At 45.7% G+C, this 13,863-nt stretch overlaps 1 protein-coding gene across 37 annotated transcripts in view; it reads right to left on the bottom strand.

Moving 5' to 3' along the window:
* Positions 1 to 13,863, bottom strand: part of LOC140408518 (calcium/calmodulin-dependent protein kinase type II subunit delta) — a 489,119-nt gene that overhangs the window by 292,071 nt on the left and 183,185 nt on the right. For all 37 annotated transcript variants that reach the window (XM_072495808.1, XM_072495809.1, XM_072495811.1 and 34 more), the window contains exon 3: positions 10,381 to 10,440. In XM_072495808.1, the coding sequence (XP_072351909.1) occupies positions 10,381 to 10,440 (60 nt within the window). The remainder of the gene's footprint in view (positions 1 to 10,380; positions 10,441 to 13,863) is intronic.

Raw genomic sequence — 13,863 nt, 5'->3', positions numbered from 1 at the left:
TGTGGTATCTGTGTAAGTGTCTACGTCTCCTGAGTAACAAATACATGACAGGCATAGAAAGAACTTCAATTCACAAGACAAAAAATACGATCTGTTGCAAAATATTATGTGCAAGCTTGCCTAGTTTTGCTGTCTATTATTTTAAATGATGCAGTTAGTCACTGTGCTATAAACTGTTATATCAGCAATTCTGCACTATGCAATGGTCATTCCAGGCCTTGAGATTGAGCGGAAATCCCCCAGGCTGTCTTTCCACCCACACAACGGATTCATGATATAATCTGAAGTCACCATACCCCTTTACAAAAGGATAGAACATAGAACATAGAACGATACAGCGCAGTACAGGCCCTTCGGCCCACGATGTTGCACCGACATGGGAAGTCAAAAAACAAAAGCCATCTAACCTACACTATGCCATTATCATCCATATGCTTATCCAATCAACTAGACTTCAGTTTATAATTAACAGAAGGTATTAGTTTCACATTTTGTGGACTTGAAACACTTTGATTAAGAGCACTTCCTGAGCACCAGCTGCTACAGTATCCATGACAACAGACCAATCTGAAAGCTCACTTCACAGTTTGAAGTGCTCCCCCTTTTGTTACTCTTTCAGAAACGTACACAAGTGTTTTCACCAACTCTCAATGCATACTAAACTGCTCAATACAAACACGCTTTTTAATGCCAATTATGCATTTGAGGTTATTTAATGTTGCTTAAGAATCTATCAAAGTCAGAGGCACAAGAGCTAGCCTGGGATATGGAAGACCGTGTTACACAAGTGGAATAATACATGGTCGGTCACAAAAGCCCTGACACCTGTCGATAAAACCATAGGGCAGTATTTCCAGTCCCACCGAAAGTCAATGGATTTTAGCTGGGCTGCCAAATCTCATGTGGCAGGTCCCAACATAGCAGGGCTGGAATTTCGATATAATAGTTTAACTCACCAAAATTATTGATAAAAATACAAGACTGTACAAATCGGACGGTCTGCATCTGGGTGGGACCGGAACCAATGTTCTCGGGGGTGTGTTTGCTAGTGCAGTTGGGGAGGGTTTAAACTAATGTGGCAGGGGGATGGGAACCGATGTAGGAAGTCAGTGGGGACGGAAACAAAAGGCAGGAAGGGAGCATGACCAGAGAAAGCAGGGCAGAGAGCAAGGAAAGTCTACATTAAACTGCATTTATTTCAATGCAAGGGGCCTGACGGGCAAAGCGGATGAACTCAGGGCATGGATGGGCACATGGGACTGGGATATTATAGCTATGACTGAAACATGGCTAAGGGAGGGGCAGGACTGGCAGCTGAATGTTCCGGGGTACAGATGCTATAGAAAGGATAGAACAGGAGGTAAGAGAGGAGGGGGAGTGGCGTTTTTGATTAGGGAGAACATCACGGCAGTACTTAGAGGGGATATATCCGAGGGTTCGCCCACTGAGTCTATATGGGTGGAACTGGAAAATAAGAAGGAAGAGATCACCTTGATAGGACTGTACTACAGGCCCCCAAATAGTCAGCGGGAAATTGAGGAGCAAATATGTAAGGAGATTACAGATAGCTGCAAGAATAATAGGGTGGTAATAGTAGGGGACTTTAACTTTCCCAACATTGACTGGGACAGCCATAGCATTAGGGGCTTGGATGGAGGGAAATTTGTTGAGTGTATTCAGGAGGAATTTCTCATTCAGTATGTGGATGGACCGACTAGAGAGGGGGCAAAACTTGACCTCGTCTTGGGAAATAAGGAAGGGCAAGTGACAGAAGTGTGAGTGAGGGATCACTTTGGGACAAGTGACCATAACTCCATTAGTTTTAAGATAGCTATGGAGAATGGTAGGTCTGGCCCAAGAGTTAAAATTCTTAATTGGGGCAAGGCCAATTTTGATGGTATCAGACAGGAACTTTCAGAGGTAGATTGGGGGAGACTGTTGGCAGGCAAAGGGACGGCTGGTAAATGGGAGGCTTTTAAAAATGTGTTAACCAGGGTTCAGGTTAAGCACATTCCCTTTAGAGTGAAGGGCAAGGCTGGTAGAAGTAGGGAACCCTGGATGACTCGAGATATTGAGACACTGGTCAAAAAGAAGAAGGAGGCATATGACGTACATAAACAACTGGGATCAAGTGGATCCCTTGAAGAGTAAAGAGATTGTCGAAATAGAGTTATGAGGGAAATCAGGAGGGCAAAAAGGGGACATGAAATTGCTTTGGCAAATAATGCAAAGGAGAATCCAAAGAGCGTCTACAGATACATAAAGGAAAAAAGAGTAACTAGGGACAGAGTAGGGCCTCTTAAGGATCAACAAGGACATCTATGTGCAGAGCCACAAGAGTTGGGTGAGATCCTGAATGAATATTTCTCATCGGTATTCACGGTGGAGAAAGGCATAGATGTTAGGAAACTAAGGGAAATAAATAGTGATTTCTTGAGAAGTGTGCATATTACAGAGGAGGAGGTGCTGGAAGTCTTAAAGCGCATCAAGGTAGATAAATCCCCGAGACCTGATGAAATGTATCCCAGGATGTTGAGGGAGGCTAGGGAGGAAATTGCGGGTCCCCTAACAGAGATATTTGAATCATCGGCAGCCACAGGTGAGGTGCCTGAAGATTGGAGAGTGGCGAATGTTGTGCCCTTGTTTAAGAAGGGCAGCAGGGAAACGCCTGGGAACGACAGACCGGTGAGCCTAACGTCTGTAGTAGGTAAGTTGCTAGAAGGTATTCTGAGAGACAGGATCTACAAGCATTTAGAGAGGCAAGGACTGATTTGGGGCAGTCAGCATGGCTTTGTGCATGGAAAATCATGTCTCATAAATTTGATTGAGTTTTTTGAGGGGGTGACCAAGAAGGTAGATGAGGGCAGTGCAGTAGACGTTGTCTACATGGACTTTAGCAAAGCCTTTGACAAGGTACCACATGGTAGGTTGTTGCAGAAGGTTAAAGCTCACGGGATCCAGGGTGAGGTTGCCAATTGGATTCAAAATTGGCTGGACGACAGAAGACAGAGGGTGGTTGTAGAGGGTTGTTTTTCAAACTGGAGGCCTGTGACCAGTGGTGTGCCTCAGGGATCGGTGCTGGGTCCACTGTTATTTGTGATTTATATTAATGATTTGGATGAGAATTTAGGAGGCATGGTTAGTAAGTTTGCAGATGACACCAAGATTGGTGGCACAGTGGATAGTGAAGAAGGTTATCTAGGATTGCAACGGGATCTTGATCAATTAGGCCAGTGGGCCGACGAATGGCAGATGGAGTTTAATTTAGATAAATGTGAGGTGATGCATTTTGGCAGATCGAATCAGGCCAGGACCTACTCAGTTAATGGTATGGCGTTGGGGAGAGTTATAGAACAAAGAGATCTAGGAGTACAGGTTCATAGCTCCTTGAAGGTGGAGTCGCAGGTGGACAGGGTGGTGAAGAAGGCATTCGGCATGCTTGGTTTCATTGGTCAGAACATTGAATACAGGAGTTGGGGCGTCTTGTTGAAGTTGTACAAGACATTGGTACGGCCACACTTGGAATACTGTGTGCAGTTCTGGTCACCCTATTATAGAAAGGATATTATTAAACTAGAAAGAGTGCAGAAAAGATTTACTAGGATGTTACCGGGACTTGATGGTTTGAGTTATAAGGAGAGGCTGGATAGACTGGGACTTTTTTCCCTGGAGCGTAGGAGGCTTAGGGGTGATCTTATAGAGGTCTATAAAATAATGAGGGGCATTGATAAGGTAGATAGTCAACATCTTTTCCCAAAGGTAGGGGAGTCTAAAACTAGAGGGCATAGGTTTAAGGTGAGAGGGGAGAGATTCAGAAGGGCCCAGAGGGGCAATTTCTTCACTCAGAGGGTAGAGAGTGTCTGGAATGTGCTGCCAGAGGTAGTAGTAGAGGCGGGTACAATTGTGTCTTTTAAAAAGCATTTAGATAGTTACATGGGTAAGATGGGTATAGAGGGTATGGGCCAAGTGCGGGCAACTGGGACTAGCTTAATGGTAAAAATTGGGCGGCATGGACTGGTTGGGCCGAAGGGCCTGTTTCCATGCTGTAAACTTCTATGATTCTATGAATTGAAATTTCGTCTATGACTTCAGGGTGTAATTTACAGATGGTATATTTTCCACATTTTATGTGGATTGTTTTACCTACTGTAAATGGCCTTCTAAACTCTTTCCCCCTGTCTACTTCACCTCATCGTCAACAAGAAATGCAGGTAATTTGTGGACCGCTTTGTCACTAAGATTGAAACTAGCTTATCAGCTGACTATTCCACGTCTCTTCATTTTCCGCATCCATCAGGCCAACCTTCCTCTAAAGTTTACCCTTGCTCGAATGCTGAACTTGTACTCCCTAATCTCTCTCCTATCTCCCTCATACACTGCCTCAGCTCATTTTACTTCAGAGATCCACTAAAATGCTGACCAACCAACTTCAACTGGTTCTCCTTTAAGCTGATATTGTTCTCTCTCTCTCAGGTACGGTTCTTCTCTCCTTCAAATTTGCCAACATCATCCCTCTCCAATATTATCCAGCTGGGTGGGATGGCATTTACCTGATTCAGTCTTCGCTATCTAATCATAGCCATAGTATCATATTGTCCCAAGGTATCTCTACTTCTCATCTGCACGCTACAGCTCAGTGACTTCATCTGAAACCACAGCTTAGTCTTTACATGTACACTCTCTTTCACCACCTCGCTCAGCACCCCCACTGTCCCTAAATTAGCAGACCACTTGTCCCGCATCCAGTACTGGACCATCAGAAACTCTCTCTGATTAAATATCGACGGAGGGAAGCTATTGCCTTCAGCCAACATTACAAAACTGTATTCGCTAGCCATTGACTCCATCCCTCTGCCTGGCTGTGACTAAACCAGACTGTATGTAACCTTGGCGCTATATCTGACCCTAGGACGAGTTTCATACCATCACTAAGACATTGCCTAACTCCACCCCTGCCACCCCTTCATCTGCTGCTACAACCCTCATCCATAACTTTGTAAACTCTAGACTTGACTATTTCACTGCACTCCTGTCTGGTTCCAGCACTCTACCTTCCAGAAACTTGGGTCACCCAAAACTCAACTGCGCGTGTCCTAATTCTCACAGTCAAGCATGGAGGGATTTGAAAAGAAGGATGAGAATTTGAAAAGTGAGGCGTTGCTTAACTGGGAGCCAACGTAGTTTAGTGTACACAGGAGTGATAAGTGAACAGGACTTGATGCAAGATAGGATATGGACGGCTGAGTTTTTGGTGACTTCAAGTTTATGGAAGGTAGAATGTGGGAGGCCCGACAGGATTGCATTGAAATAGTCATGTCTGGAAGTAAAAAAAGGCATGGATAAGGGTTTCAGCAGAAGAAGAGCTGAGTCAGGGTGGAATAAAAAGAAAATGCTGCAAATACTCAGTAGGTGTGCAGACAGAGAAACACCAGAGTTAGTGGAACCTTGACCTGAAATGTTACGCGTTTTTCGCCACAGATGCTGCCAGACTTGCTGACCCTTTCCAGAATTTTCCGTTTTTATTTCCGATTTCCAGCCACCATAGCATTTGCTTTTGAGACTAGGGGCAATCGGCACTTAGACTGCTATTTCTACCTCTGTATGAGTGCAGATATGTGGTTGGTCGTTTGTCTTGGAACCTAATATGACACCAAAGGTTGCAGACAGTCTACTTCAGCCTCACACAGTTGGAGGGAGATGGGTGGAGTTGGTAGCTATGGAACAGTTTGTCGCGGAACCAAAACCAATAGTTTCAGTCTTGCCAATATTTAACTGAAGGAAATTTCTGCTCATCCAGAACTGAATGTTTAACAAGGCGCCCAATTATTTAGCGACAGTGGATTTTCATCCAATTTTTATCCCTAAGGCACTTTTCAGTAAGATGAACGCAGTGATCTCGGGTTTTGTATGGGCTGGTAAGGCCCCAAGGGTGAGGAAGGTCCTTTTGGAGCGAAGGCGCAGGATGGGGGGGGCTTGGTCCCTCTGAATTTTATTCATTATTACTGGGCGGCGAATATATCCATAAGACCATAAGAGCGGAAGTAAGGCCATTCGGCCCATCGAGTCCACTCCACCATTCAATCATGGCTGATTTCAACTCCATTTACCCGCGCTCTCTCCATAGCCCTCAATTCCTCAAGAAATTAAGAATTTATCAACTTCTGTCTTAAAGACACTCAACGTCCCGGCCTCCACCGCCCTCTGTGGCAATGAATTCCACAGACCCACCACTCTCTGGCTGAAGAAATTTCTCCTCATCTCTGTTCTAAAGTGACTCCCTTTTATTCTAAGGCTGTGCCCCGCGTCCTAGTCTCCCCTGCTAATGGAAACAACTTCCTTAGGTCCACCCTATCTAAGCCGATGGTTAGGAAGTGGGTAGTGGGGGACGGATCGGTGTGGGATCGAGTGGAGGCGGCATCCTGTAAAGGTACGAGTTTGGAGGATTTGTTAATCCTCCAAACTGCCGTTCTCGCCGGCTCGGTATTCCACAAGCCCAGTGGTAGTGGCAGCCCTGAGGGTGTGGGGGCAATAGAGGCAGCACATGAGACTGGAGGGGGCGCCGGTGTGGTCACCGATCTGTGACAACCACCATTTTGTTCCAGGAGGACCGGACGGGGACTTTAGGAGGTGGCAGCGGGCAGGGATTGAGAGATTTGGTGATCTCTTCACTGAAGAGGGTTTTCCGAGCCTGGAGAGATTAGAAGAGAGTTTGAGTTGCCGGGTGGGAACGGATTTCGGTACCTACAGGTACGGGGCTTTGTCTGGAGGCAGGTTCCAAACTTCCCTCTCCTCCCTCAAAGTGGACTGCAGGATAAGGTGATATCAAAAAAAAGGGTTGGGTTGGGGAGGGTCTCGGAAATAGATAAGGAATTGATGGAGTGGGAAGGGGTCGCAATTGGGTAGGTGACGAGGAAGATTTGGGAGTGGAGTTGGAAGTCGGACTATGGGAAAAGGCCTCGAGGAGAGTCAATTCATCCTCGTCGTGTGCCAGGCTTAGCCTGATCCAGTTCAAGTGGTCCATAGGGCTCATATGACTATGGCCCAGATGCGTAGCTTTTTTGAGGAGGTGGAGGATAGGTGTGGGTGGTGTGGGGGAAGCCCGGCGAATCACGTGAACATGTTTTGGGCGTGTCCGAAGCCGAGGGGATTCTGGCAGGGATTTGCGGACATCATGTCAGAGGTCCTGGAAGGGAGGGTTACTCTGAGTCCAGAGATGGCAATATTTGGGGTGTCGGAGGATCCGGGGGCCCAGGAGGGGAGAGAGGCTGATGTTTTGGCCTTTGCCTCCCTGGTGGTCCGGAGATGGATTTTGCTGGAATGGAGGGACTCGGAGCTCCAAAGTCAGGGGTGTGGGTCAGTGACATGGCAGGGTTTCTCAGGCTGGAGAAGATTAGTTTGCCTTAAGAGTTTGGAGGGGGGGGAAGGAAGGCATGGCATTGTAGAATAAGGATAGGTAATCTAATATACGGGCAGTCAGGAGGTAGGGCGGGGGTGTAAGTAGGGTATGTTATTGTGATGTTGTTGCGATGTCGGACCGCTCTGTTGTTTAGAATGTTTAAATGTTAAAATTATAAATGCTTCAAAAAAATGTTTTCTAAAAGAAAAATTGCCACTACACCACCATCTCCCCCTTGTAGATGGCACACATTGCTGCTACTGTGCATCAGCGGTGGAGGGAGTGAATGTTTGTGGAAGGGGTGTTAATCAAGCAGGCTTTGTCCTGCATGGTGTCGAGCTTCTTGAGTGTTGTTACTCACCACAGGATTCCTACCCTCTGACCTGCTATGGTAACCATAGGTTTTGTATGGCTAGTCCAATTAAGTTTCTGGTCAACGGTAATCCTCAGGATGTTGATAGTGGGGGATTCAGTGTTGGTAACGTCACTAAATGTCATGGGGTGACGGTTTGCTTCTCTCTTATTGGAGATAGTCATTGTCTGGCGCTAATGTTACTTGCCATTTGTCAGCCCAAGTCTGGATATTGTCCAGGTCTTGCTGCTCTTGCACGTGGGTTGCTTCAGTGTCTGAGGAGTTGTGAATGGTGCTGAACACTGTGCAATCATCAGCAAACATCCCCATAACTGACCTTATGCTGGAAGAAATATAACTGATGAAGCAGCCAAAGATGGTTGGGCCGAGGACACTACCCTGAGGAACTCCTGCAGTGATGTCCCAGGACTGAGTTGTCTGACTTCCAACAAACACAACTGTCAATACTGTCATGGACAGATGCATCTGCGGCAGGCAAATTGGTGAGGATGAGGTCTAGCATGTTTTTCCTTCTTGTTGGTTCCCTCACCGCCTGTCGCAGACCCAATACAGCAGCCATATCCTTTAAGACTCAGCCAGCTTGGTGAGTAGTGGTGCTCCTGAGCCACTCTTGGTGATGGACATTGAGGTTCCCTCACACAGAGTGCATTCTGTGCCCTTGCCAACCTCAGTGTTTCTTCCAAGTTGTGTTAACATGGAAGAGTACCGATTCATCAGCTGAGGGTGGACAGTACGTGGTAATCAGCATGACCTGAAGCTATGAGGCGTCATCGGAGGTTTCGGTTAGCACTAAATTGAGTGTTTTGTGATTGGTCTTAGATGTGCACGTCTCACATGCATGCACTCTCAGCTATGAATAAACATCAAGATTTCCGTTACTAGCAGCCAAACATAAACGGGACTCAAGTCTTTAGAAATTTCCACCATTTTCTTCAAACTGGGAGAAAGAAATCCAAATAAACAAAGAAAGGCAGTGATGCCATTTTCAACTGCCTGTCACCTGCTAATTATCTGCAAAATGGTGGAATAGCATTTGAAAATCAGTAGGAGTAGCAGGGGCGGGGAAGTGAAAAGTGGTGTATTCCTCATAATGCCAACTTTAAGCAAGTGACATCTGACAACTTCATACCCATTTGGGACAGAAGTTGAAGATTGGTCTCTCTTTCCCATCACCCGAGTCTTTAAAATATATCCATTTTCAAATTGTGGAAACACTAATAATGAGCAGGTGAGATGTATGTGATTTTTCAGAATAAATCCATTGTTAAACATTATTCTTGATCACAATAAAAGAAGAAATTTGAGTTCTGACACACTTAAATGAATCTAAAATATATGCTGTGCCCAGAGATGGGAAGTACGAGCAGAGAAATCATAATTAGTTTAGATTCCTTGGTATCTAAACTGGAAAATACTTTGTGCCAACAATGCACAACAGTAAAATCATTTTCCATTCATAAGAAAAATTGCATCAGTGTGCCCAAGAGACTTCTGATTGAACCAACGTTTTGTTTGTACAAATTGGGTCTAAATGAAGAATCAGCTAAATTATATAATCGGCAATCAGCACCGCAGAAAAGAGGGTAGGGATTCCATGTCCTACTCTACTCATTTTGAGGTGTTAGTCACACCAAGCAGAGGCTGCAACATTTCCCTGGGCAGGAAGACGAAACAGATCAGATGGGCTTATGCCTTCCATCAGAGTTCTGGGAGCTGGCTCCTTGCCTCAGCTGTAGAGCCTATTACGGTTTGGTAATACGTCGGCTGAAACAATGAGTTGCAATTCCAAAGACATTTCATCAACCCAAGAAAATACCTGAGGATCATCTCAGGAATCATGCCCAGTATCACTATGCATTGTGATGAGGTAGAATAATGGTCTGATAAATATAATCCAGTTAAAAATGACCTAAATGGGGAGATGAAATTGAAAAGCATTTCTTATCTCCCATAGGAAAGGGAAAATTGAGAGATACTGTTCAAGTCCATATGCCCATTAGAACAAAATATAGCCTGGGAAAGTACTGTGCACCCCACAAAAATATATATGCCAAATATAGTTCCAATGTATACATAGCTAGGAATATCGAAAAACAGCATTTGTTACACTAGCATATGAAACTGTCTCATTATCCCATAACTTAAGGATATAAACAGCAATGTTAACATTTCTTTGAAAGAACAGTGCTGATTATAGTAATTACAGCAATAAGCATGGGTTCTGTCAGACTAACATTTCTCAATATTTAAAATGGCTCCTTGCTACCACCTAGGATGCACTGAGATTTATAAATTATTAGGTTCCAATCTCATTCCAGAAAGAGAATCCCTAGACACTACCTAAATATGACTATATTTTATTTCTAAACGGAGGGAAGCAGCTATTAATATATCAATGTTCCAATATATTAAGCAAAATATTGGAGAGAAAAATAAAGCCAAGCACCAGACATCTTTTTACCGAAATGACAGCCCACAGAAATGTATGCACTGATAAGGTCAAGATATAAATTACATTGAAATTTGTGGAAAGCAAATTATTTAAAAATTAAAGCAGTGTTGACATTTTATTTGCAACTGTATTTTGGAAAGATATAAAAAATACACTTACCAATATTGGGGTGCTTTAAAAGTCGACAAATCCGAGCCTCTCTTTCCAACTTCTGGTGATCTGTATTTAAAAGAAAGACAAATCTAATTTAAATTGGAATAAGAAGAATAATGCACATTGATGCAAAGTCAAAGGTCAAGATTAGATGTGGTGAGGAAATTGGTTTCTCCTCAGTTGGAATCATGAATGGATGTAGTCCTCTAAGGGATCAATCTTCAAAAAGGTAAAACCAAACATTGGGAGGAAAGGAATTAAATGCCCATTTAAATTTATCTGCAGTTAACAACCATTTATTTCCTAACAATGCGCTCCATGCAAGCTAATGGAACAGCACATCATCTTTTTCCTGAACTTTTATGGTTTCCCAGCCTTAAACTATGTATCTTACCCACCACAACCATTTTTGGAAGAAACAAATGCTGAAAATGGGAGGGAAGTAGAGCTGGTAATTGGGGTCATGATCCCCTCTTAGTATATGGCCAGCGGGGTGGTCTGCACTGCCGTTACTCTTCCTGCCACATTCCTGGGGCACAAATACCCTCCGCACTTTGTCATATTGCCCATCCTTCCTTCTCACTCTGCTATTTGGATACAACCATTTACACATTGTCATGATATCCACATTAGCATATCATGGTGCAATCACACACACACTGATGGACAGGTAGTTGGACCAACCAACCCACACACAACATCGCAGCCAATCACCAGTGAGAGCACATGTACTATAAAACAGGGAACACCACAGTTCCCGCTCATTCTACCAGGAGATAGCTCAGAGCACAGAGCTCACAGCGTGCCACTCAGACATAGACCATGTGCTGAGTGCCTCACCAAGATAGTGATAGGGCTGGGTCCACAGGTTAGCTGGTGAAGTACAAACCACAGCCAGAAGTTAATAGTTATTATTGTACAGAATAATAAAACAGAGTTGTACCATCTACAACCGTATTGATCATTTGTGTATCGGAACACCCAACACGACATGATACCAATAGTGGAAGCTAGCCAGTGACTGTGAGACCTACCTGCACCCTTTCAGACATCCGCCATCCTGCTCCATGGAAAACATGTAAGTATAAGTAGTGTTATGTGTAATAAGGGGCTGTTTTGATGGCTAAAGTTAAGTTTGCAGGGAGCTGGTTTGGGGGGGGGGGGGGGGTCTTTGGGGCTTGTTCTGTTTTTGTGTGGGTTTTCTTCTAAAGTGGCTGTTTCTTCACTGTTTTTCTGATGTTTGTTTACTGGGGAATGTGATGCTTTTAATATGTTTGTCGAAGTGGGGGGAGAGGGGAGAGAACAATGGGGAGACAGACTGCTTGTTGCCATGGGCGGGCGCTATCAAGTCAGCATAGGTCATCTGACTCACGGAAAAACAGTGGGGGGCGAGCAGGTGTTAAGTTGGAGCGGGACATGGGAGGTTGGGTTTCTAGTGCTGTTGCTGAAGGGGGGGGGGGGAAGAGTAGGAAGAGGGGGGGGGCTGCTTTGCTGACAGGGGAGGATCTGTTACTAGGTGACAAATGGGAGGTCGGGAACGGCGAATGCCCGAGGGGGGCTCGAGGAGGCGGAGAGCGCGAGCTAGAGGCTGGCCTAAAAAGGGTGATGGCTAGTCGGCAGGAATTTTTCAGGGTATAAATTGAAAATGGGGAAAAGCGAGATGTTCGCGATCCAGACAAGAGGACAGGAGAAGAGATAGGGAGAGCTGCCACTTAGAATGGTAGCAAGAGCTTTTGGTATCTGGGAATCCAGGTGGTCTGGAAATGGGAGGCACTGCACATGTTAAACCTATCCCGGCTGGTAGAACAAATGACAGGGGACTTTACGAGATGGGACATGCTCCCGCTATCACTGGCGGGTGAGGGTACAGACCATGAAAATGATGGTCCTCCCCAGGTTTCTGTTTGTCTTTCAGTGCCTCCCCATCTTCCTCCCAAAGGCCTTTTTCAAGCAGGTGAATAAGATTATTTTGGGCTTTGTGTGGGTAGGTAAAACCCCGCGAGTGAAGAAAGTGTTGCTGGAGCGCAGTCGGGGGGGAGAGTGGGTTGGCGCTGCTGAACTTCTGCAATTACTACTGGGCGGTGGGTAGTGGGGGGGGGGGGGGGGGAAGAGCGGCGGCGGATGGGGCCGCATCATAAGTCCGGTGGAGGTTCTGAGAATCTGGGGGCAATGGAGGAGATATATGAAAGTGGAGGGAGCATCGGTTTGGACCCCAATTTATAATAATCATCGGTTTGTACCGGGTAGGCTGGATGGTGGGTTCCAGAGATGGCAAAGGGCAGGAATTAGGAGGATGAGTGTTCTATTTATTGAACGGGAGCTTCCCCAGCTTGAAAGCCTTGGAGGATAAATTTGTATTGCCAGCAGGGAATGGGTTTAGGTATTTGTAGGTGTGAGACTTCCTGAGAAAGCAGGTTCCGGCCTTTCCGCTGCTGCTGCCACGGGGGATACAGGATAGAGTAGTCTCCAGTACCTGGGTGGGAGAGGGGAAGGTATCGGAATTTACCAGGAGCTTTCGGAGGCAGAGGAAAGTCCGGTGGAGGAGCTTAAGGGCAAGTGGGAGGACAAGCTAGGAGGAGAGATAGAGGTGGTGCTCTGGGCAGATGCCCTAAGCAGGGTTAACACATCCTCATCATGTGCCAGGCTTAGCCGAATATAATTTAAGGTAGTCCACCGGGCACACATGACAGTGACTAGGATGAGCAAGCTTTTCGGGATGGAGGACAGGTGTGCGAGGTGCGCGGGAAGCCCAGCAAATCATGTCCACATGTTTTGGGCATGCCCGAAGCTTAGAGGGTTTTGGCAGGATTTTGCTAAGGCAATGTCCACAGTACTAAAAACACGACTGGTGCCGAGTCTGGAGTGTCGGATGAGCCGGGAGTTCAGGGGGCAAAAGAGGCTGACGTCTTGGCCTTTGCCTCCCTGGTAGCCCGGAGACGGATCTTGTTAATGTGGAGGGACTCAAAGCCCCCGAGTGCAGAGACCTGGGTTAGCGACATGACTGGGGGTGAAGAGAGAGAGAGAGCGAGAGAGAGAGACGGATTGTTGTTTTATGGTTGGGATGTGTGAAGATTGGGATGGGGATGAAAATGTTTATTCGCCCCTCAAACAGCACAGTGGGATGACAGATGGGAACACCAAATTGTATGATAACAATGAGATGCATATTTCAATAGACATAATTTATCAGCAAGCTTTGGGGTCTCAGTGTAAGGACGAAATGGGGTACCCAAAGCCCACACTTGCTGGGAGCTGGATTGGAGGAGTTATTTTCCAATCTGTCCCCCGACAGAGCTGGATACCACCAAGGCAGGTAAAATGTGAGAACAACTCAAAATTAAGGCATCCTACAAGGGGTCAAAATAATTACATTTTCTAAGAACAGCCAAGCAGGTAGGCCACTCCAATCGGAACCAGATCTGAACCACATCCCCCCCCCCCCCACCTCCCCTCAAGCAGTGTGGATGCGTCAGTGTGGCCATCCCAATG

Source organism: Scyliorhinus torazame, chromosome 3 (genome assembly GCF_047496885.1).
Source record: "Scyliorhinus torazame isolate Kashiwa2021f chromosome 3, sScyTor2.1, whole genome shotgun sequence".
NCBI classification, from domain to species: domain Eukaryota; kingdom Metazoa; phylum Chordata; class Chondrichthyes; order Carcharhiniformes; family Scyliorhinidae; genus Scyliorhinus; species Scyliorhinus torazame.
The sequence above is the reverse complement of the archived record's forward strand: the minus strand, read 5'-3'. Positions and strand labels throughout refer to the sequence as shown.